The following is a 24,215-nucleotide window of genomic DNA, read 5'->3' as shown; positions in this document are numbered from 1 at the left end:
AATCCAGACAATAAGATCTTTTATAAGTGCAGTGTAGCAAATATGATATGAATGTAGTGATGAGCATTGTTTCCTTGCCAGTGCTGGGCCTGCGGTAAGTCCCTGCTGTAGCAGCGGAGCTTGCATGTTTTCCTTGTGCTTGCATGGGGTTTCTCTTATGTTCCATAACATGCAGGCAGGTTACTTAGCTCCCGATAAAATTGTCTATAATGTGGTGAATGTGATTGGCACTGTAATTTCCACTGGGGCAGGGACTGATATGAAAGAATGTAAAGCTCTGCAGAATATGTTATTGCTAAATAAATAAAGGTTAATATTAGAGTTCTTATTACTCTTATCCTTTTCAACATTGGGGCTTCATTCTAGGGGGCCTATGTGACTAATGGGCTAATAATCAGGGCTTCACAATTACTGATGTGTTTTGCAAGTAAATGGCAAGTTATTTAGAATGTGACTAATTTACAGCTAGCCGTACACTCATTCAAAATACCACATTTATATAAGAATGTGCCCTGAAGAAAGATTTATTTACATTTATTGAATATAAATAAATCATGTTTACATCAATGTTAACAAATATAAAATAATTATACAAACGCACACAAGTATGTGATTATAACAAAACAGAAAGGTAATGAAAAAAATTAAATCTTTCCCAGAATAGAAAATTGTCTATGCACACAAGAATAGAAGGACTATACCCCCACTTGCTCTATGTATACAAACAATAAAGGAAAAGGAAAATATTTTCATGTGGATGTCCATCAGTTCCTCCTTTTATTCAGATATATACAGATCTCTGTATACAATTAAGTATATTACACATTATCAGCATGAAATAAAAAATAAAGTTTCTAGCCTTTTATATTTACACATATTTACATAATATAAGGTGGGGGTCATTTACCATTAGCTGTTCATGGTATGTTGGGAGTTGTATTCCCAACTGGTGATCGCTACCATAATGTAATCATATATCTGTATAGTATCTCCAACTTAATGTATTAGCATATGTAGGGTGCACTGAGAATTAGAAGTGTGAATAATCAGTTACAGGACCTCCAAAATGTATTTAAGCCATGTCCATCTCAATAAGATAAACTGTGTAGAGCACATAAGGGGACATATATGAAAGGCTATGGGCAGGAGCACTAAGGCCCTGTGCTCTGTGCCTTGTATTGGATTAAATATTGGGTGCAAATAGCAGGGTGCAGCAATGACAAGTGCAAAGGGGGCCTGTCAGAAACACCTTCTATATGCAAGCAGTAAATACTGGGTTCCATAGCACTTTGTGTCCCCTAGGCTTGTGTGTTCTAAATGATGGGTAAGCTAGTGCCTTTTCAGGGGACTTCCATATCCCAAACCTGCAGGCAAAGGCACAACTCCTTGTGCTCTATTCTAGGAAAGCAAAGAGCTAAATCTATTGGCTTAACAAGCAAGCAAAGATCCAAAAAACTAGGTGCTTTGAGCCTGGTATATATAAATGAGGCCTATAATCTGTAATAGTGTTTCGATCACGGTCCACCACCACCAGCCCCCCTATACTTTTAGCAACCCAAATACCCCCAAACTGTGGCCCTTGATTAAAAGTATATTTTTCATGATCAGCCTTTTATTCCACTGGATTTTTTAACATGTGCAGGTAAAATATTTGGGCCCTTCAAATTAATATCATGGATCCTTTGGATTGTTAATAAGATGGTAAGCGTTTAGGCATTTACTAGGCAAATATGTATATAAGAAATATCACCTAAAGTAGCCCTTTTTACCCAGCTCATTGCACTTCTCTTGTAGTGCAAAACTCAGGCATACTCTTGCTCCTTGCCCTCCCAGATGCAGCTAACTCAGTCTCTGTGTCTGATCCATATGTTTCTTCCAACTGAAAAGGGTTTACCCGTAGACGTGGAGGCTTAAAGCTAAAGGTTGCCAGACTCTTTGCTCTCCTTCGCTTATCCCAGCGAACATCTTGCTGCTTTTTACGCTGTTCCTCCTGCTCTACAAAGTCTTGCAGGACTGAGCGGAAAAGGCGCGGGATCTCCCCTCCCTCTGGCTCAAATTCCAGCATCAACCTTCGGAACCTGTATGAGGTGATGGGTAATGAGTCAATAGTTGGTTTTGAATGCATTTGTATTGAAAACAGGTTCTACCTATACATTAAAAAATCAATTTTCTCTTTGTTTTTATATATTATATATATTTTTACCCTTCCTAATACCCTTGCTAGCCAAGGAATCAGGAGAGTTTATTAAGAAAGGGATGAAACCTGTATACACCAACCCCCCCCCCCCCCCCTTTTTCAACTGCAGACGGTGTCTTTGGTTAACAGATAAGAAGAATTAAAACTACTCCCACTACTGCTCTGAAGAACAACAAGTTTAAAATCGAGTGTATATACATATATATTAAGCAAAAACGAGTTGCTGGAAAGCTGCACACCATAAGAAAATACCTGGGTGCTCAGAGTAGGATTGACAGCACACACAGGACTTTTTTCTTGAAGAATCACAAAGTTTTAGATAAATAAATGTGAGGCTTTATTCAGTCCGACGTTTCAGTTCCTGTCTGGAACTTTCATCAGGGACAGCCCAGCACAAACAAACCGCAGTAACAGGACTTGTATGACGGCTTGAGTCTAAGGCCAGGGGTACATGGAGAAATTAGTTGTGCCGTGACAAATCTCTGTTGTTGTGGACAACTAATCTCCCCGCAATGCCATCCCACTGGCTAGGATGTAAATCGCCGGTGGGATGGTATACACGGCACCGCAATCTGTCGAAGTCGACAAAGTTTCCTCTCAAGGCGACTTTGGCAAATCGCCACGTCACATATGCCATCCCACCGACAATTTACATCCGCCCAGTGGGATGGCATTGCGGAGAGATTAGTCGCCCACGACAATGTTGATTTGATTTGTTGCTTAGGGCCGTGTGTCAGCCTTCCTTAACCTGCTTGGCACCGTAAAAAAACAAACAAAAAAAACCCCCTCACTTCATTTCTGCACTATCCTGGAAATCTTCTCCTGTTCCTGCAAGCTCTGGTTCTGCTCTAATCAGCTGTGCTGATTGGATCTTTCTTCTTCTGGATTTAGAGCACAGCTTTCTTGACAGACCGTAAAATTGACCAATCACGGCACAGATGCAGAATGGGCTTGGAAGATATTACAAACTGAAAGCAGTGCAGAAATGATGACTGAAAAGAAGAATCTGCAGACTGTAAACTTTACCTAAGAATCAACTCTGAACTTTTGCTGCAGATTTCATCCCACTCCCACAGGTACTATACACAGGTGTTATACACAAGTACTATACACACAGGTACTATACACAGGTGTTATACACAGGTACTATATACACAGATACTATACAGTTCTAAAGGCTGAATCACTAGTTGAAATTAAATAGTTTTTTGTCACCTGACATCTATAATATCCCTATCACCTATCCTAACAGATGGATGGTAAATTAACTCTTTCCCCCTGAATAAGATAATTGTGCTTTTACAGTATATACTTGTTGTTGTTTTTTTGCACTTACTATTTTATTTTTACTTTTGTCATTGTTTTGATCATTTCTAGTTAGTTACAGTGGAGCCAATGTTGTGTATCAGTGCCAGTGTTATAGTGTGAGAGCCTGAATATCTGCCATCAGTACCCACTGCTTTTCCATGCAGGCCCCTTAACTATTTATATTCCCATCTTTTTTTTAAACCACTACCTGGTTGCTAGGGTAAATAAGACCCTAGCAACCAGATAGCTGCTGAAATACCAAATGGAGAGCTGCTGAACAAAAAGCTAAATAACTGAAAAACCATTAAAAATAAAAAAAGGACCAATTGCAAATTGTCTCAGAATATCCATGTCTACATCATATTAATAGTTAACAGCTAACTGATCACAAACACAAATGGATGGAGAAGTGCACGTATGAATACTTTTACATCCTAAGCATTTTAGGGTAAAAAAAAAGCACCCCCACCCACACTTTTGCACAGTATCCCCGGAAGTCAGTGGGAACAGCAAGAGGTAATTGGGAGGTTAATTTTTTACACCAGCAGCGAGTCTCACATCAGCTTTAAGTCAGTCTATGTATATACCCAGAGCCAGTCCAAGTAGTATTTGCACCCATAGTAATGCTACTTGGCTCAGCTCCCTGCTGGATGTTCTGAACTGACACTGCATGTACAATTCTGATACTCATGTGAACTTACTCCCCAGAAATGTGTCCCTACTACAATTCTGCCATACCAGAAATGTCAAGATCTTCATATGCTCATACAATATAAGTATTTATGCATTTTTTTCGTTTAACATTCAAACTAAACAAAAATAAACAAACAGACAAAAGTATTGACAGCCTAGTTCTCTTTACATTTCTACCAGGCTGATACAGTGGTACAAAAATGGTTGATTTTTAGGTGGTACCTGCATAGATTTTAGATTATATACTACAAGCCATAATCATTTAAAAAGGAAAATGCTAGTGACATTATTTTACCTGAGTATGACTTGACCACACTGAGATGGCGTTATTTTGGAGCAAATATCCCTTAGTTCCAGTTGGTCACCTGGGCTGATCTGATAAGCCTGACGAGGGATGGAGGCAAGCCATGTGTAGTCCACCCCACTCTTTACTCTTCTGTACTCGATGAGCCGCTCTCGTTGCTGCCTTTCTGATCTTTTGATGTGGGAACCCAGTTCCAGCATCAAGGTCTCTGTTACCAGCTCAGAGCTGCTTTTGGGAACCAACTTCATTGCTGTCCCTTCTGTGTCATTCCAACCAAACAAACCTGCCAGGAACATTCTCGATACCTGTGAAACATATGTATGGAAAAGGTTGTCATACATTCTAGGGGTGGGAGTTTTACTTTCTAAACTATTTGGTCATAGAATTGTATCTTCAATAGTAGCCTCCAGTAGAAACAAGATCATAAGCTGTTTGGAAAGTGTCTATGCTGTAAGCAACAGTATCATTTAGGGAAGTATAATAACATATATAGCCACATAAAACACACGTATAAATTATGTAAAGTAATTTAATAAATTCATTACCTGAAATGTGTCTGCTTCTTATGAAATGTGCTCCGGTGTCAGTATTCACTCTGTTATGCAATGATTAGTCCTTCTTATTGGCACTTTCTCCCTTCTCCTTTTGTTTTCTCCCCACTCTCACAGGTTTTCTTTACTGGCCTATTTGTACCCCACCTTCTCTGTCTGCCCCTCACACCATTTGTCTCTCCCTCTCCTAACCTTGTTCCATCTCTTTCTTTTTCAAGGCTACTGTTAATACTCTATAATCTGGGGAATGCATCCAGTCAGCATAATTCTCATTGAGACACATGGGCTCACCTTACATAACAAATAAGTGTGGGTTAGAGAGAGTACATCAGGTGGATATAGTCCTCACCTCATTCACATAGGCAGCATCAACACGGATGTGGTAACAAACTTTGCAGTCATCATGAATTATATCATACTTGTACTGATGCTCTTGTTATGGGGGAATACTTATATAACAAAGGAAGGAGCCTTAGGATGTTCCAGGTTTTTAGCAAACGACACAGTTAGGTGTCAGGAAGTCTAATTATGACACTTTATGTGTTTGGGTAATTTAGGCAGAATGATTAATGAAGTTTTGCACTAATAGGTGTTGCAGAAGGATATGGTTAATGGGCTGAAACTCTAAACTCACAAGCAGGGAATACTAGTTACATAGCTAATAATCCTCTTAGTCATTATTTCAAAATCAGGTAGCTCATATTGAAATAAAGGGGCTGCTGCCCTGAAGGACATTTATAAAATAAAATCCAGAACTGTTCTATACTCAAGCTTTATATTATGAGCAATGGAGAGAGCTGGTTGCGTTTTGGCTTATAATACACAAGAGCCATCCTTTAAATTATATCCACATCTTAGTGATGTTATTTCTGTCACACACTGAAACATGTGTATTATAATTAATAATGAACCCCTTTTGTAAAATATGATTATATTAGAAGTCACCTCAGAGTTCCATGACCTATATCAACACATTCAGTCTTTAGCCTTGTCCTTTTATATGGTCATGGAACACCTCTGTGACTTATAATATCCTTATATTTTACAACAGAGGTTACATTATTTACTATATATTGCAGAGCCCATTTCTCTAGGCAAACTTATAAGCCAAACAATAGCAAACTTATGAGACAATACATTTAACATTAGCAGAGACCCAGACAAAGCTAGAGAAACTTTTATAAAAAATCTCATCTCCACTATATGTGGTCAGGGCCGCCATCAGGGGGGCACAGGGGGGACTGTTGTCCCGGGCCCGGACAATTGTTGCTTTAAAGGGGGCCCGGCCGTGATACAGCTTTTAAGCACGGGCCCCCTTTAAAGAATTATGGGCCCTTGGGTCATTGGTGGTCAGCGGGTAATTCAGTTGGCTGCTCCCCATGCGTACTTGTGATGTCAGTACGCATGGGGCGCAACCTTATAAAAACTGGATGCAGCGGTGAGCTGGTGGGCATAAGAGGAGGATGCAGCCGGAGGAGGCGGCCGATGTAGAAGGCGGGTGCTGGGGAGAGCAGGGAGAGCCACAGGAAATGCCTCTGGAAGCGCCTCAGGAAGCACGGGGAGCTGGAGGATGGTAGGGAGGATGATCGTAGGGGGGCTGGAGGATGTTGGGGACGACGCTGGGGGAACCTGGAGGATGGTAAGGGGGGCTGGAGGATGTTGGGGAGGACGCTGGGGGAAGCTGGATGATGGTAGGTGGGGCTGGAGTATGCTGGGGAGGATGCTGGAGGATGTTGGGGAGGACGCTGGGGGGAAGCTGGAGGATGGTAAGGAGGGCTGGAGGATGCCCAGAAAATTCTGTTCTGAGGGGCCCCGTGATTTCTGATGGCAGCCCTGTATGTGGTGTTAATGGTAAACAATAAAAATGAATACAGCTAGAAATGCCACATTTTATTACTAAAATTACTGCACCAGCCGGTTCAGCATCTTCAGCATCTCTGTAACAGAAATGATCCAGGCCTTCAATGTTGTCGAAAAAACTTACCATCTTGGATTCAGTTAGGAGTGTCAGTGGCACTGCACATGCTCAGTTTGGTCAGGGCAGCTGTTGAGAGGGCAAGCCAGGAGCATTTTTAGACCTGTGACAGCTTTTGCGATGCCACTCCCGCTGTGTTTAGATTTACAGTGCTGGAGGGGGTCCAGGTGGGGGCTGCATCGCTAATGTAGTTAGTGCAATTGCACTCCCTGCACTATATGAGCCGAATGTTCAGTTTCAATTATATTAATAATATTAATTATAAAGAAATATATTTAAATGTATAATGGGCAGATAATTAATGGCCTGATATGAATACTAACTTTCTATTACTTTTTTGCATGCTTAAAATAAAATAACCATAAGGTTTTTGCTACACTAGAGCTAAATATTTTACAATTAAAATTGTAAAGAGGTCTATAAGTTGAATTTAGTTTGAACAGTCTTTCACATTGTGGGAAAATGGCCTGCATTGCTAATGAAGGGATATACCAAGGAGCTTTGGTATTAAAACTGGGATTAGCTCCTTATAATCCTCTGGAGCAGAGAAAGAGAGGCACGGGGGTGAGACAGGCTGTTTATTACCGGATTAATAAATGTTTGTCTAATGTTTTGGCTCATACAGTGGGTAGACAAAAAACAAGGCACAGGCCCTCCTTTGGCTGCACACGTGTCACTGCTCAACCTGGTACATTTTGGCTCAAAAAAAAACCCCATCAAAAACCTATTACTGTGCTGAGGCCTCATTCACTACTGCAATTTCCTGCTCGTAAGGTTTTGCAATGGCAGTTTGAACCACCTCCTGCTTAAGTGAATATGAGCCTCAGGCAGTGGTTTGTGGTACTCTTCAGATGGCCAAGTGAGCTGGGTTTAGAAGTCTTACATGTCTCACAGACCTTAGTGCTGGAAGATCAGGACCTTCTCTGCTATAATAACTACACCATTCTAGATTATCATTCTGTTCTACTGGGTTTGAAGAGGAGCATGGAGGTCTGCTACCCAAGAGTTTGCATTACTAAGGCCATTATGCAATGGTGTGCTAGAAAATCATGTATTATCTTATTTGCTTTTTTAACAATAGACAATAGGAAATAACAGTGACTTTATAAATACCTGGAGTCTGTGAGAAAATAAAGAGAAGAAAGGAAAGGTAATAGGGCCTAAGAAAGAGGAAAGTATAACGTAAACAAAAGTTAAATCAAAGGTTCCAAGTAACAGCAGTGTAAAGGTGCCCATACACTATAAGATCCGCTCGCTTGGCGATGTCGCCAAGCGAGCAGATCTTCACCCGATATCCCCACCTACGGGTGGGCGATATCGGGTAGCAAGCTGCTTTAAAAAAAAATAATCCGATCGTTTGGCCCTGGGGCCAAACAGTCGGATTACATTTGAGCTTATGGGGCAGTCGGTTCGGGGACCGCATCAACGAGCCGATGCGGTCCCCGATCCGACCGGATTTTCTAACCTGGCCGATCGAGATCTGGCCAATTTTAGGCCAGATATCGGTCGGCCAGGCAGCCCTGTTCTGCCCATACATGGGCCGATTAGCTGCCGAATCGGCAGCTATAGTCGGCCCGTGTATGGGCACCTTAAAGCTGCAATGAATACAGACTGAGATTCCCATGAGGTCCCTTTAATATAGGGAAATAAGATATTCTAATGGCTAGCAGCTGTGGGAGAGTGCAACAATCCTATCAGTATTGATAATTCCATAGGGTCTGGCTAGGGTTGTGAGAAAAATACCAGCCTATATGTAGCCCACTTTTTAAACGCTTGTGGCACTACCTGCTGTTTTACTTTGGCGCTACAGGAGTCCTGAGCCCCCGCTTACTATGGGGGTTTACAGGGATTTCTCCCTTTAATGGCGTGCCTCCACCCAGGGATAGTCTTGTGGAACTGTAATCCACCCCCTGGGAAACGAATAGGATGCTATGCCCCTCTTGGGACCCCCGTACTCCTGGTGTAATGTACCCCACCCTGGGGTCGTTCCTTACCAGCTTGGTAGTGGTCCTCTGGGCTTGATAGATATTCCGACACAGTAGTACTGTATATGTGAAATAGATGTAAAGGTTTATTCAGGCAGACACCTCTCCAGGAGTGGCATATCATTTATACACATTGCAGGGCATATCTCCTTACTTCTTATTGAGAACCTTTTCCTGTTGGACTACCCCACGGTACTTTCAGCAGTGCTCCCCTCGGTACTCTCGGCAGAGACACTCCATCCTAGAGTTCTCCCGGTACTCACGCTAGGACGTTACACCACAGGGACCCACACACCGGTACTCTCGCTAGGCACCCTCAGATCCGGCCTCCTGGACTAGCGGTGACTTGATCCACCTACCTAGCCACTTAGTGCCCTGCACTCCAGCAGATGTAATACTGGGGGATCTTAATCCCACTACCACTCCTGGAGGGGCAATATCCGCCCATTCTAACTTGGTGTCCTACATGACACTCCTAGAATGTCCTATTACTTGAACTACTATCTATTAACTGGGGACTGGTAGCTCTACTACCCAGGCCTAAGATGGCTGGCAGCACATGGCTGCAACACTTTATATGGGCCTATGTACCACCCTGTGGCCATAACCCGAACTACAGGTATACTCCCTGTTAACTATTTAGAACCCAGTCATCCTAGTGTCCCTGTTAACTAGCACCACCCGGTGGCCTGTCCTAGGGGTGTCTGTCCTAAGGGCCCATTTTTGGTAAACCCCTACATATATATTTATATTTTTTTCCCCTATGGGATCAAGCATCATTTTTACCAGGGCTGTGGAGTCGGTAGATAAATTCTCCGACTCCGACTCCTCAGTTTCTGATACTTCCGACTCCGACTCCTCTGTTTTTAATATGCTAATGTATTTTATACATTCATACAGTCAATGAAAAGCATGCTTCATGGTCACTTAACGTGTTCGTTTATGCACCGCGTGCATTGGGCTTATATAGCAGAGAAGTAATTAATTATAACTGTTTGTAAATTGGGACATTTAAACTTGCTTTACTTTTTTTTTTATTCCCATTTAAATTTAGTAGGAGTCGGAGTCGGTTCATTTTTTGCCGACTCCGTCTCCGACTCCACAGTCCTGATTTTTACTGACCAGGCCGGTAAATCCACGTGGCAATCCCAGGACGGGGCTATAGCAAAACTTTGGAGTTGGGAAGAAATATATATACCAAGGTTCCCAGATTTCCCTAAATTTCTTGTCTGTCTATAAGTATGCTGGTCAGCTTTAATATTGTTTTTAATGTTCTAGCACCAAGTCAAACTAGAGCTGAATGGTAGTACACAATAATCTGCTCTGCAATCAAAGGGCAATTTAGGCATTGGGCTCAAAGGCCTCTTTCCCTAATACATTACAGTCATACGAGACAGATAAATTGGGCAGGTTTTACAAATTGTTCGACACCCATGGAAGCACTTTGCCCCACCCCCCGTGACGTCACGTCTGAAAAAAAAAAAAAAGAACTCGCAGCTCCGTTGCCGCGGTGATACTTTCCAAGAAGTGGGCGGGCCGGCATTAAGGGGAAGTGGCGTTAACTAGCTACTGACGACAGAGGGAGCTGAAAAATGGCGGACGGTGGCCGGTCGTATGTCGGTAAGATTGTATAAGCGAGTGACTATTGACAGTAGGGACTAGTTATTCGTGAGCAGAGTATTTATGTTTGTGGGGGAGGTGGTTCCTACACATGTGCCCCGTTTGTTTAGCTGCTGGCGATTAGCTGGGCCCTTGTTGGCCATACATGTTTTTCTAGCGACCTCGCTTCTAGAGAACAGATAATGTGTTATATGATAAATATATAGTATATATGTGGCCTGTAACTGGGAGGCAGTATCCTGAGTGCTTATTCGTAACAAGCAGCTTCTGTATGAGTCCGGAATAATCCCCGTTAACACATTCCTATGGCAGTGGGCGAGTGTCGCTTTGTTTTGGCCCCCCACCTCGTGTAATGAAGCCCACGTGTTGCTTTCTCAAGGGCCCCCTATGTTAAGGACACGAATATATATCCCCGTCCAAATTTGATATATGGGTAAGGGTCTGGCCAGACCTGAAGAAATCACACTGACACGAACAGGTTCAGTAGCAAAACGTCTTCTTTTCTGATTGATCTCAGGGTAAAGGTATTTAAGCTCAGGAAAGAAGGGGGGAAGGTGGGGTGTCTTGCTTGCAAAAGCTGCTTGTCAGCTAGATATGAGAAAGGCAACATCTGTAGAAGCTAAGGGGAAAAATATAGCCCCCTCTCTTAGTAAATTGTGGTTTGGCCTTCTTTGAGTTCTATGCAGCGCTGATCTGGCATTTGAAGAGGTACTTTCTTGTTTCTTGAGAAGTTGAAGCTTTGGTTGGTTGTTCTGCAAGAGGTGGGTTGCAATTGCGAGATATGAGACACTGATTTCTGTGCAACCTAGCTGAGCAAGGAAATGGAAACACTACACAGACATAAATGAGACATATTACAGACATGGTATATATTATATATTACAGAGGAGGTTAATTGTCGCCCCCCCATATTTGCCAGCTGAACCTCAAACATGTCCCCTTGAACTTTATGGGAAGAGAGACACACAAATCCAAGGAAATCTAAAATACATGTTATCAATACTCAAGTTGATATCCGTATATTAAGAGAAGCTTTTTACTGTAATTGTTTTCTCTATTATCCTCTTATGTTGCATATGGAACCTAAATTTACAGTTCAATAGTAGTTCATATTGTCACTTGTAGTGTAGTGTAGGGGCCCTGATGGGAACATACCCCCATATGATCTGTCATTTCAGCTCCTGCAAAATCAACATATTTACATCCTTTATGTGGGATAATGCTACAAAAAAGTACACTCACCCCAGAAAGTCGTATATTTTTGGAAAGTACACATTGCCCCGAATCTCTAATGGGTACACATTTCTTTTTACTCCAAAGTACCTAGCCGCAAAGCTTTCCTGTTTGCCGATTTTTAATGACATTTCATAAAATTGCCTAAAAATCTTGCAATTTGCCACATTTATCTCACACAATTTCTTGCATACAAAGGCAAATCACCACAAATAGGAACACCCAAGGTCTACTGAACAGTTTGATGCCCAATATGCATAGTTATACCAAAGTCTGTGGTGTGTACTGACCCCAAAATGAAAATAACGTATATGGATTTCTCACCTGCCAACTCAGCTTTTACACAGAGCCCCCTGACAGCGTATTATGTGCCGTAACCCCCCTTACTATACAGGCACCCCCAGAAAACTATATATTTTTGGAGAGTACACATTCTGATGAATTTAAAGTTATTTTTCTACACCAAAGTTACACGTGGCAAAGCTATGCTAAAAACAGATCAAGAATACTAATACAGGGATAAAAATGCAATAAAACCACAAAAATTGTGCAAATTAGTGAAACAACAAAATAAGTCACACAACAGCATAATTAGTGGTCAGAATATCTTATCTAATAGTCACGCTGTTATAATAAACAGTTTTTAAGGAAAAGAAACTAAAAACAAAGTGGTAAAAAAAAAAGTGTTTGTGTATACATGTGTGTACATGTGTAAAAGTTGTGTGACAGTGTGTAAATGTGTATATAAGTGTATATGTGTGCAAAACAAAAATAAACTGCAAAATTGTGTGTAAGTGTGTGTAAATGCAAAAAAAAAAAATCACCCTTACCTGTCTTGAAGCTTGCCTGGTCCTGCAGTCCTGTCCTCCATGTCGCTTGAAGTCAGTGGGCCGGCGCTGGGGGTGGGGGTGCAGGAAGTGGAAACAAGCAGCAGACGTGATGCGATCGCGTCGCAGGGCCGACATGACAGCCCCCCTGGCTCGTTGCCCAGGGGGCTGTCATCGCTAAAAGCTCTCTGCAGAAGTGGCATAGAAGTATCTTTATCTGCCAAACGACGTACGGCGCACGTCGTTGGCAGATAAAGCCATTTACTGCAACGCCGTACGTCGTTAGCAGTTAAAGGGTTAAAGGTTATTTGTAAATGTAGTTACTATTTAAAGCGGCGTTTGCTTAATTCTTGCAAAGACTCCTCCAGCAAGACAGGTATACCAATCTGCTCTTGTGTAACATTGTTTCAAAAGTCAGGAGCCACCAGGGTAGAAAGTAGAAAAGAGCAATTATATATACAAATAATGTAAAAGACATTCCAAATTTGTACTTAATGTATATTGCAATTTGCTTGGACTTATGTTTTGTTAGGCAAGAAAATATTTTTGGGGTTGACATGTCCTTTAATGGGTAGAAATGATTACTGTTACAATAGACTGCTCTGCAAAGTTAGATTGTGAAATGTTAAAGAATGAAATGCTAAAGCAATTTTTCCCAAGGGGCATAAACTAAGTTGGTAAATTACCTTTACAACCCAAAAATTGGTTATGTACTTTGTTGAAATGATGCTATCCTATAGTAAGAGTTAATCTCTCTATATTCAGGGTTATTGGAGTGATCCACCCTAAACAGGTTTAACAGTCTCTGACCTAAATCAAAGAATTGCACAGCGATAGACTATGGCTATAACACACATTTACCTGCTTTGCTTGTGAGTATCACTAACCTTGATAACTCGAACACAATTGTATATGAATAGATGAGCCGATGTGACTTGTTCCCTTCAGAGCTGCCCCTAGCACCCCGAATATAGAGCATATATATTCATCGCACAGCTCTGGACCCCACATACTTTTTAATACATAGCCCTTGTGTCATTGCTTACCTCAGACATCCTGTTAATACTCATTAGACTTCAGAAGGCTACTAAATCACAGGAAAAATACAAAATAGTGGCCTTGAGTTAGTACAGGGACACTAAAGTAAATATGCCCTGTATAACTCCCTAAATAAGCTGCTTTGGTGAAATTTACTGTGAGCACTGTGCAGTGCTTACACATGCAGTGGGCACCTTGACTGCCCCTCTCTGCAGGAATGAATACACTCTACATTGTAATATCGTGTATTAACTCATTTGAGAGTTAATGTGGCAGCTGCCATATTGCCATTGTGTTTTACAAACAGAGCCGCAGTCTGTTATGTTTGCAGAAACTTTTGTTTATTCAGTGGCTCTTAAAGGCAGTGTTATACCTTTCTTTATGCTTTTAAGGGCCGTGACAGACAGGGAGATTAGTCGCCGCATGACAAATCTCCCTTGTTGCGGGCGACTAATCTCCCCAAAATTCCATCCCACCGGCTAGAATGTAAATCGCTGTTGGGATGGCATACGCGGATTGGCGATTTGCCGAAATCGCCAAAGTTGCCTTGAGAGGAAACTTCAGCGATTTTGGCAAATCGCCAATCCGTGTGCCATCCCACAGGTGATTTATATTCTAGCCGGTGGAATGGCATTTTGGGGAGATTAGTCGCACAGCGACTAATCTCCCTGTCTGTCACGGCCATTACAGTTATTTTTAGTATTCATTGCTTTATTTAATTTTACATGCACAGACCAGTTGATCTAGAAGCATTTGGCGTGAATCACCTAGCAGAAATGGCAATTGGCAGAAAAGAGGATGACTGTAAATAGAAGTTGTTTAAATGATGTCTAAACTCTTAGTAGCAGGGTGTTTAGCTAGAATGCTTGGATTGACTGTAGACGCACTGCAGCTAATCTGATAATTCTGCTTTTTTTGGACCAGTAGTACCACAAAATAAAATTGATTTACAAGCAATCCCTCCCCTTTTTGTATTGTCTTTGAAAAGACATAGCCCAATTCAGTTCAGTTACCACAAGCCTGTTTTCAGTGTTATATGTTTATTAAAGCTAAATTATAAAATTGATTATCTGAAATGCTTGAGTTTGTATAGTTAGCAAATATTCAGAGGCTCCAGCAGTAATAATCTGGTGCAATAAGGCAATAATTGATGATTGAAATAATCAAGTGGGCTGAATGATTAGTAACTGACCTATGGGAACCATGGCACATTAAGTAGTTTTCTTCAAGCAGGTTACTTGCTGTACCAGAACAACCACCCTGTAAAAATGAGGTGTGAATCACTGTGGGAATTTTCCAGTATGGGTATGAAAATTTCTTTCCTTTTATAATTTTGTCACTGGTAAGTTTTTATACTGCAGGTTTATAAACAAGATTTCTCTCACGTCTAGGGGGACACAGGGACCATGGGGTAAAGGGTCCCTCCCATCAGGAGGCAGGACACTGATGACATCAGAACTGAAGACCCTCCTACTCACCCTTTATCCCCTGCTGCCTCTGAAAGGCGCCAGTTTTTTCAGTGTCCTTCATACAGGAGGTTGGACTGGCCTTATAAGGCCCAACTGGAATTCTTCGGTCGGTAGTTAGTACTGACACCCGGGGTGCAGCTTTGTCAGACCTAGTCTGTTCAATATAGGCAAGCCCCCGCCGTGGGATACCCATGTTTCCCGAACCCCCCGCGGGTACCGGGCTACAAGAGGCCTGACAGCAGCGCCCTTATAGGGCAGGTCTGCAGGCTGGCGCCAAGGACCCGAACCCCCATGCTCGGGACCTGCCGCCACACTGCCAACGAGCCAGTAAGCTCCCCACATAGCGTAACGCTACCCGACGCGCCGGCACCCAGAAGTGACGTCACACTCACCGGAAGCCGACTCTCGCGCGCAGTAAGGAGAGCAGCGACGCAGCTTCGCGCCATAACTACACAACGGTGCGCAGATAGACCCGCAGGCTCTCCTACTCCCCTATAACCTAGACGCTCCGGTCCGTGAGTAACGCCACATCTGCCGAGCACTCTCTCAGCATGGCAGAAGGCAGGGGAGATTTATTTTCTAGGGGGGGCAAGCACCATAACTCGGTGGCTACCTTTTTTGCATGTACTAAATGTCTCGCTAAGTTCAGGGAGGGCCAGGCTGAACCGCTCTGCCCTTCCTGCGGCCCTGCACAAGCACACAATTCTGGCACATCTACCCAGCCACAGGTTGGGGCAAACCCTGAGGGTACATCACAAGGGCCCTCTACTAGGGACACTATAGAACCCCAGAGGCCTTCTGAGGCACCAGATTGGGCGATCTCACTCTCTCAATCTTTATCCAGCCTGCAGTGTATACCTCAACTGGCATCCTCACTTGATAGGATGCTTTCCAAAATGGCCTCTACCCCTGACGCCATGCCTAAGCGCAAACGGCCTTGTCTGACTGACACATCCCTTAAGGGATCTTCCACACTCCCCTCCTCTGATGAGGAGATTAGTGATGGGGAAATAGTCTCCTCCCCAGCGGGCTCTGACTCCAGTGAGGAAGACAACACAGCAGACACAGCACCCGGGGTAGATAGCCTCATTAGAGCAGTACTTGAAACCCTACACATTCAGGAAGACCCCACGCAGAAAAAGTCTTCCACACTGTTTAAAAGACAACGCAAGTCACCTGCAACATTTCCAGCCCACGAACAATTACAAAACTTAATTCTTGAGGAGTGGAAATTCCCCGATAGAAAATTTCAGGTTACAAAACACTTCGCTAGACAGTATCCATTCCCCAAAGAGTCAATAGACAAGTGGTGCTCTCCCCCAGCGGTAGATGCACCAGTGTCCAGATTGTCCAAGATTACTGCTCTCCCAGTTCCGGATGCTTCCGCATTCAAGGACCCCACCGACAAAAGAATGGAAGGCCTACTTAAGGCAAATTTCCTGTCTACCGGGTCAGCAATGCGACCTATTCTAGCTTCTGCATGGGTCAGCCGGGCAGTCGAGACATGGTCCAGTTCCCTAGTGCAAGCTATTCAGGATGATAGCCCCAAGGACACTATCCTCCAATTGGCCTCATATATCCAGGAGGCTAACCAGTTTCTAGCGGACGCCTCCCTTGACGCGGCTAGAGTCATAGCTAGAGCATCAGCACTCTCAGTGGCTATAAGAAGAGCCCTCTGGTTAAAGCTCTGGTCGGCCGACCTTAGCTCCAAGAAATCCCTAATATCCATTCCATTCCAGGGACAGAGACTATTTGGTGACGAGCTGGACAAAATAATTTCTCAAGCTACCGGGGGCAAAAGTACGCTTTTACCCCAAAACAAAACCAAGTCTACATTTAATCAGAGAAAGGGACAGCCATTTCGGAACCAAGGTTTTCGCAACTTTAGATCCAACCCACAATCCAACTCCCAGTCTACCTCAAAGAACCGTTTCTCCAACAAGGGAAAATCTCCATGGCAACCACGCAGACACCTGCCCAAACAGACGGGGGACAAGACTACCTCCGCATGACTACATTCGGACGACCCCGGACATAAACGCCATAGGAGGTCGCCTTCGGTGTTTTGCAGAAGCTTGGTCCCAACTCATAGACGACACCTGGGTAGTAGAAACCATATCAACAGGATACCGATTAGAGTTTCATCACTCTCCTCCAAGACACTTTTTCATGTCAAGAATACCAACTCCAGGGCCAAAGAGACAGGCCTTCCTATCCATAATAGACTCTCTGCGCGAGACGGGAGTCATTATTCCAGTCCCACCACATCAGAGATTTCAAGGTTTTTATTCGAACCTTTTTATTGTGCCAAAGAAAGACGGATCCTTCCGCCCAATTCTGGACTTAAAGCTTCTAAACAAATGGGTTGTATACCACAGGTTCAAAATGGAGTCAGTCCGCTCCATAATTCGGGCGCTGGAACCGGGAGACTTTTTAGCCTCCCTGGACATAAGAGATGCATATTTACATGTCCCTATCTTTCCACCTCACCAACAATTCCTAAGATTTGCGTTCCACAATTACCACTATCAGTTCGTTGCTCTGCCCTTCGGCCTGTCATCGGCACCAAGAGTCTTTACGAAGATCATGTCCTCCATGGCGGCCTATCTACGCGTTCGGGGTGTTTTCATATTGCCCTACTTGGACGATCTTCTCATCAAGGCGAGATCCAAAGACCTAGCGGAACAGAGCATACAGACATCCATCCAGAGCCTCCAGATGTTCGGGTGGTCAATCAACATTCGCAAATCATCCCTTGTACCCAGCCAAACCATGCCGTTCCTGGGATTACTGTTCCACACAGCAGCACAGAAGGTATTTCTACCACAAGACAAACAAATCAAGATCCAGAGATCCATCAGACTCCTCCAATCATCAACACATCCAACAGTCCAGAACTGCATGCGGGTGCTAGGACTGATGGTATCCACCATAGAAGCAGTAGCTTTTGCTCAACTCCACTTCCGACCACTACAAACGGCGATTCTAAGACTGTGGAAGAAGTCATCACTACAACAAAAGATAGCACTTCCGGAAGAGACTCAGAGATCCCTACTCTGGTGGCTAACCCCCAACAAGCTGAATCAAGGGAGATCATTCCTGGAACCGTCGTGGCTAATAGTCACAACAGATGCCAGCCTCACGGGCTGGGGAGCGACATTCCAGAGACTTTCAGTCCAGGGAACCTGGTCCCGAACGGAGTCAGCACTACCGATAAATATCCTAGAGATCAGGGCCATTCTGCGGGCACTTCAGGCATGGGAAAACATATTAAGAGGCCAAGCAGTAAGGATACAGTCGGACAATGCCACAGCAGTGGCGTATGTCAACAGACAGGGCGGCACAAGAAGCAGAAAAGCAAACCTAGAGGTGACCCAGATTCTGGAGTGGGCAGAAAGTACGAACACACAGATCTCAGCAATACACATTCCCGGAATAGACAATGTAGAAGCAGACTACCTCAGCAGACACCAGCTGGACCCCGGAGAATGGAGTCTGTCAAGGGAAGCCTTTCAGCTACTGACCAGGACATGGGGAGAACCAGAAATAGACCTGATGGCATCAAGGCAAAACAGAAAGGTTCACAGATTCTTCGCAAGGTACAGAGATCCCCTAGCGGAGGGAGTAGACGCCATGACTGTTCCTTGGCGATTCAAACTAGCCTACGTGTTTCCTCCTCTCCCCATGTTGCCTCGGGTATTGCAAAAGATCTCCAGAGAACCAGTCACAGTGATCCTAGTGGCACCCTGCTGGCCCAGGAGATCCTGGTATTCAAATCTACTAGGTCTATCACTGGAACCTCCGATTCCACTTCCATCATCCCCTCATCTTCTTGCTCAGGGACCACTCTTTCACCCCAATCCTCAGCTATTCGCCTTAACGGGATGGCTCTTGAGGCGGCAATACTGAGACATAAAGGTTTTTCGGAGGAAGTAATTCTGACCATGATTAAAGCACGCAAGCCAACTACGTCTAAGATATATCACCGAACATGGGAATGTTACAGAGCCTGGTGTGAAAGGGAGGAACTTAGGTTTCCAGAATTCAGAATAGCGTGGGTACTGCAGTTTCTTCAAGAAGGACTCCAAAAAGGACTCAGACTAGGGTCATTAAAGGCTCAAGTATCAGCCTTGTCGGTTCTATTCCAGGAACGATTGGCCCTCAAGGACGATGTCCGGACTTTTCTGCAAGGGGTATCTCGAGTATCTCCCCCATTCAGGCACCCGGTGCCACCCTGGGACCTCAATCTTGTGCTATCAGTACTTCTAGATGCGCCATTCGAGCCCCTGAAGGAGGTGGGAATGGAATTTCTCACATGGAAGACCGTATTTCTGATTGCTATTTCATCAGCCAGAAGAATATCTGAGTTGGGTGCACTATCCTGTGCAGAACCATACCTGAACTTTCACGAGGACAGGGCAGTACTTCGTACGGTTCCGGAGTTCCTTCCTAAGGTTGTGTCTTCATTCCATATCAACACTGAGATTGTGTTACCATCATTCTGCAATAATCCAAGGAATGAAAAGGAAGCCAGACTAAATAGACTGGATGTGGTAAGAACCCTTAAGGTGTATGTTTCTCGGACAAGACCTATTCGGAAGACAGAGACTCTCTTCATTATACCCTCAGGAGCACGTAAGGGCCTTCCTGCCACAAAAACCACAATTGCTCGCTGGATAAAAGAGACAGTGAGACGCGCATATCTGGTGCGGAGGAAGGTACCTCCAATAAAACTCAGAGCTCATTCCACTAGAGCAGTCGGAGCTTCTTGGGCGCATAGAAATGCGGCCACAGCTGAGCAGGTATGTAGAGCGGCCACTTGGTCCTCCCCACACACGTTTACGAAGTTTTACCATTTCAATACTTACCTGTCTGCAGAAGCAGCCTTCGGTCGAAAGGTGCTCCAGGCAGTAGTTTCCTAAATCATCAGAGTTCTCCCTCCCTACTGTGGGTGGCTTTGATACGTCCCCATGGTCCCTGTGTCCCCCTAGACGTGAGAGAAAAGGAGGTTTATGTACTTACCGTTAAAGCCTTTTCTCTCCAGTCGTAAGGGGGACACAGGGACCATGGGGTAAAGGGTCCCTCCCATCAGGAGGCAGGACACTGATGACATCAGAACTGAAGACCCTCCTACTCACCCTTTATCCCCTGCTGCCTCTGAAAGGCGCCAGTTTGTAACAAGTAACCGAGAACTCTATAACATCTCTCAACCTGGTAGAATACTTAACTATGGAACAAGAGTTCGGGGAGGGAAGCCCTGTGTCCCCCTTACGACTGGAGAGAAAAGGCTTTAACGGTAAGTACATAAACCTCCTTTTTTCCTGCACTGGGGCATAGGTTTATCACTGGTCAGGTTATGGACTGTACATCTTCACAAATATAGTACAGGTGTGGGATCTATTATCCGTAATGCTTGGGATCTGGGATATTCCAGATGACAGGCCTTTTTGGATCACCAGATCGTTAAACATTAACTAAACCCAGTAGACTTTTTGGAATCCAATAAGGAGATGGCCTTCCCATAATTTGGAACTTTCTGGATAACCAGTTTCCAGATAAGGGACCCCATACCTGTACTATCCTATCATAGTCTTTGAAATTGGTCCTGACCATGTTATTGAAAAAAAGCTAAGCACCAGGATATCCAAAATTTTGTCAACAACAATTGTAGCTGACTTTTTTTTTTTTTTTTCCTTCCACAGAACATGATGATCGCTATGGAGGGGGATTCTCAATGAAAAAACGGAAAGGGCGTGGTCCCTTTATGGGAAAGATGTACAGTGAAGGTCCCCATAAATATAGAAACAAAGGTGGTTATGGACCTAACCCTCGTTCCCGTCTTGAGGATGATGATGGGGATGTGGCTATGGGTGACGCACATGAATCATCCCGTCACAGATTGTGAGTAATTTTCTGAAAAGAGTAGCCTTATGAAAGAAATAATAATTGGTCTTCAAATGTTTGACAGGAAATCTTCATCTGTTTTCTTTATACAGCGTGCCGTATGGCCGGGGTGGTAAAAGGAGAGATGAGAAGCCTGGGAGGGACAAGAAAAACTTTGGTGGTTCTCACAGAGAGCCTCAACAACAGGGCAGAGCAGAGTATAGTGAGGACAGGAAATCATGGTTCAAGGTCACGGTAAGATGTGGTTGCTGAGTTTGGTGAAATTGCTTACATTATACAAATTTCATAATTTTAAAATTTCTATTTATACAATACAAAAAGGGGAGGGATTGCTTGTTTACAAAGTCAAAGCATTTGCATAATGGAGTTCTTGATAGTAGATCCTGTCCTACCTACGCATGATGCTTTTAGTTGTCTGAAAAGCACACAAGACCACCTCTTGTATTTTCCATTAACTTGAATGAAACATCCCAGTGCAATCCCTGTTCTTGATTTGCAATTATCATTTTATGCATCAAGCTGTCAATACCCATAAACTGAAAATGCAAATACTGAAAATGCATGAAAAATCAAAGATTAGCTTACAAATAGTCACAGTGAGCAATAAATCACTTCTTAGCATGCAAAGAAAAAATACAGGAACAAACTGTGAAAACGTACCTCTTTATGTGCTGTGAATATGCAAAATGTATCCCCAACAAAAAGCATGAGTTAATGCAATAATATTGTTCAATGCTTTTTTTATATTGTTATACTTTACAGTAATGTTAAGTGTGTGTTTTCCTGTCACCCACCTAATTCCTACTAGATACCACATGGCAAGAAGTATGAGAAGTCCTGGTTACTTGGCATCTTGCAAGGTGCTAGCAGCGTGCCCTTTAATCCAGTTCATGTAAGACTGTTTTCCTTCTACCAATATACTTTGTTGCTTTGGCAAGTCTACTGTATTTGTTGATCATAGTGCTCATTTATTTATTAAAATATCTTAAGATATCATGGGAAGCTCTTGGCCAAATCCAAATAGACATTTCAAACAAAAATCTAGAAATAAATAAAAAAGAATCTTAATTGTGAGCTTTTGGGAAAGCTTTACGGAAATCAGAGAAGTAGTTTTGAGGGCACAGGACTGTTTGTGGCTGTACCACACACAGATTGGGGAAGGAGCTTTGACAACACAGTAAGCAATGTTAAAGAATTTTGGGGGCCCATGGAGATCAGGAAAGGAGTTAAGATAAAATTAATAGATGCCGAGCTGGATGACCACACAGAAACTGGGATAGAAACTGCAAGGTAATCAATAGTTACTGACACCTTCCATGATTTGACACCAACATTTATTTCTGTTGGTGCTGGCTATGACCTGCTAGGAGTTCATATGTAGGATTAGAGTTTGTTTTCAATGCAGCCTCCAAAAACAATTTAGAATAAAGATGCAATGTAGCAACACACAGTACATGTCTTATTATGAAGTTGCTGTAAACTACAGCCACAGCAACTTTACATAGCAAAACTCACAACAGATACTTGAAAAATGAAGCTTGACCTTTGGAGTGTCCCAGACCTTGTTGTTTAGGGAATTGAGACATTGAGCTGGAGAGTTTCCCTGCTAATACTTTGTGATGTTTACTGGGAAACTTTGACAGCATCAGCCATGGGTTGTAAATCAGTGGGTGCTGAGCCCAAAGCAAAGACTTTCTTTTTGGTATCTGTTCTTTTCTTCAAATAATTGTTACCTCTTGATCAGAGGTTTCTAGCCTGTGAAGCTTTACCCCCCCCCGCAAGGGGCCAAGTTAAGTTCATGATGGTGCTCAAGACAAATCAAGGAGAGTTTTAAAGTGATACTGACACTAAAAAACTACCATTCAAAATATGAATGTGCATTAACAGTCACCTATAGTTCATATTGATTAGTTTTTGCTGATAGAGCTGTTTTTGTAATTAATTGTCACTTGAAGTTCCTAAACCTGACTGCTTTGCCAACCCGACTGTCCCTTCTCAGCCTGTCAGTTATAGCTTCTAATGCTAATGGACTCCTACTGCACAAATATGGCAGCCCCCTCATAAAGGAACATTGGGGATTGCATAAGTAATGTAAAAGCATCGGGCAAATACTTTTAAGGCAAAAATTATAAATATCATGCAAAGACAATGTTATGTTAGAAATAAAAAAAATAAGTTTAATTTCAGGTGTCAGTATCTCTTTAAGAATGCTACTGCTTAATAGATTTTATCCCTGTGCTACCAGATTAATTTACAAATTTTTTGGGAAGAAGTTACAATAATTTTGGGATGTTTTCTTTCCATCAAAATAGTATCACACTGACCATAACCGGGCTCACTTCTTTGTTGAAGACTCTGCTGCTGCAAAAGCCTTAAAGCAGCTATCTAGGACATTCACAGACAGAGAAAACTTCAAGGTAAGTAGTGATTTTGTTTTTAGGCATTTAAAAGACAATGCTAATAAAGTAGTGGTATATTCAAACATATAGGGGCTGATTTACTTACCCACGAACGGGTCGAATGGAGTCCGATTGCGTTTTTTTCGTAATGATCGGTACTTTGCGATTTTTTCGTATGTTTTTGCGATTTTTTTTGCGTAGCGTTAAAACTTACGCGAAAAGTTGCGCATTTTTCGTAGCGTTAAGTTTTAACGCTACGAAAAATGCGCAACTTTTCGCGTAAGTTTTAACGCTACGAAAAATGCGCAACTTTTTACGCAACTTTCGTAATGGATACGAAAAACTTGCGTTTTTACGCAAAAATCGTATTGGATCCGAAAAATTCGTACAGAATCCGAAAAAATCGCAGAACATACGAAAAAGTCGCAAAATGTTCGTTTTCAAGTCGGAACTTTTCCAATTCGGGTCGGATTCGTGGGTTAGTAAATCAGCCCCATAGAGTAGAGCATTGTGTTACAAAATGTTATCATTGAAATGTTGCAGGTTCCATTTTTTTTTTTTTTTTTTTTACAGCATTTTACTAATACTTTTGTTTTTAAGTTTTTGTTACTCCCCACTCTACAGATCACTATTTTAACACGGCCATGCCCGCCTCCTCAGAACTTTACAAAGGAAATAAAAGATGAAGAGTTAGAACATTTTAAGGTACACA

The 24,215-nt window shown here is 42.9% G+C and overlaps 2 protein-coding genes across 5 annotated transcripts in view; one reads left to right on the top strand and one right to left on the bottom strand.

Annotated features, from left to right (window-relative positions):
* Positions 1-560: 560 nt before the first annotated feature.
* On the bottom strand, positions 561-9,334 carry LOC100487425 (protein RD3). 2 transcript variants are annotated; one of them, XM_002941458.5, is made up of 3 exons: positions 9,023-9,334; positions 4,494-4,807; positions 561-2,078 (listed from the first exon to the last, which is right to left on the bottom strand). In XM_002941458.5, the coding sequence occupies exons 2-3, from the start codon at positions 4,796-4,798 to the stop codon at positions 1,775-1,777; spliced, it is 609 nt and encodes a 202-aa protein (XP_002941504.1). In that variant the 5' UTR covers positions 4,799-4,807; positions 9,023-9,334; the 3' UTR covers positions 561-1,774. The 2 variants fall into 2 exon arrangements, with proteins under 2 accessions (XP_002941504.1, XP_004919263.1); XM_004919206.4 differs by lacking the exon at positions 9,023-9,334 and adding an exon at positions 5,048-5,917.
* Positions 9,335-10,575: 1,241 nt separating this feature from the next.
* Positions 10,576-24,215, top strand: part of nxf1 (nuclear RNA export factor 1) — a 39,271-nt gene continuing 25,631 nt past the window's right edge. Inside the window, 6 exon segments of one of the 3 annotated variants that reach the window (NM_001045735.1) lie at positions 10,576-10,633; positions 20,903-21,101; positions 21,197-21,338; positions 21,913-21,996; positions 23,417-23,521; positions 24,128-24,208. In NM_001045735.1, coding sequence (NP_001039200.1) covers positions 10,606-10,633; positions 20,903-21,101; positions 21,197-21,338; positions 21,913-21,996; positions 23,417-23,521; positions 24,128-24,208 — 639 coding nt within the window. In that variant the 5' untranslated portion in view covers positions 10,576-10,605. 3 annotated transcript variants of the gene reach the window in all.

The sequence above is a fragment of the Xenopus tropicalis genome, chromosome 4, assembly GCF_000004195.4.
Source record: "Xenopus tropicalis strain Nigerian chromosome 4, UCB_Xtro_10.0, whole genome shotgun sequence".
In the NCBI taxonomy this organism is placed as follows: domain Eukaryota; kingdom Metazoa; phylum Chordata; class Amphibia; order Anura; family Pipidae; genus Xenopus; species Xenopus tropicalis.
The sequence above is the reverse complement of the archived record's forward strand: the minus strand, read 5'-3'. Positions and strand labels throughout refer to the sequence as shown.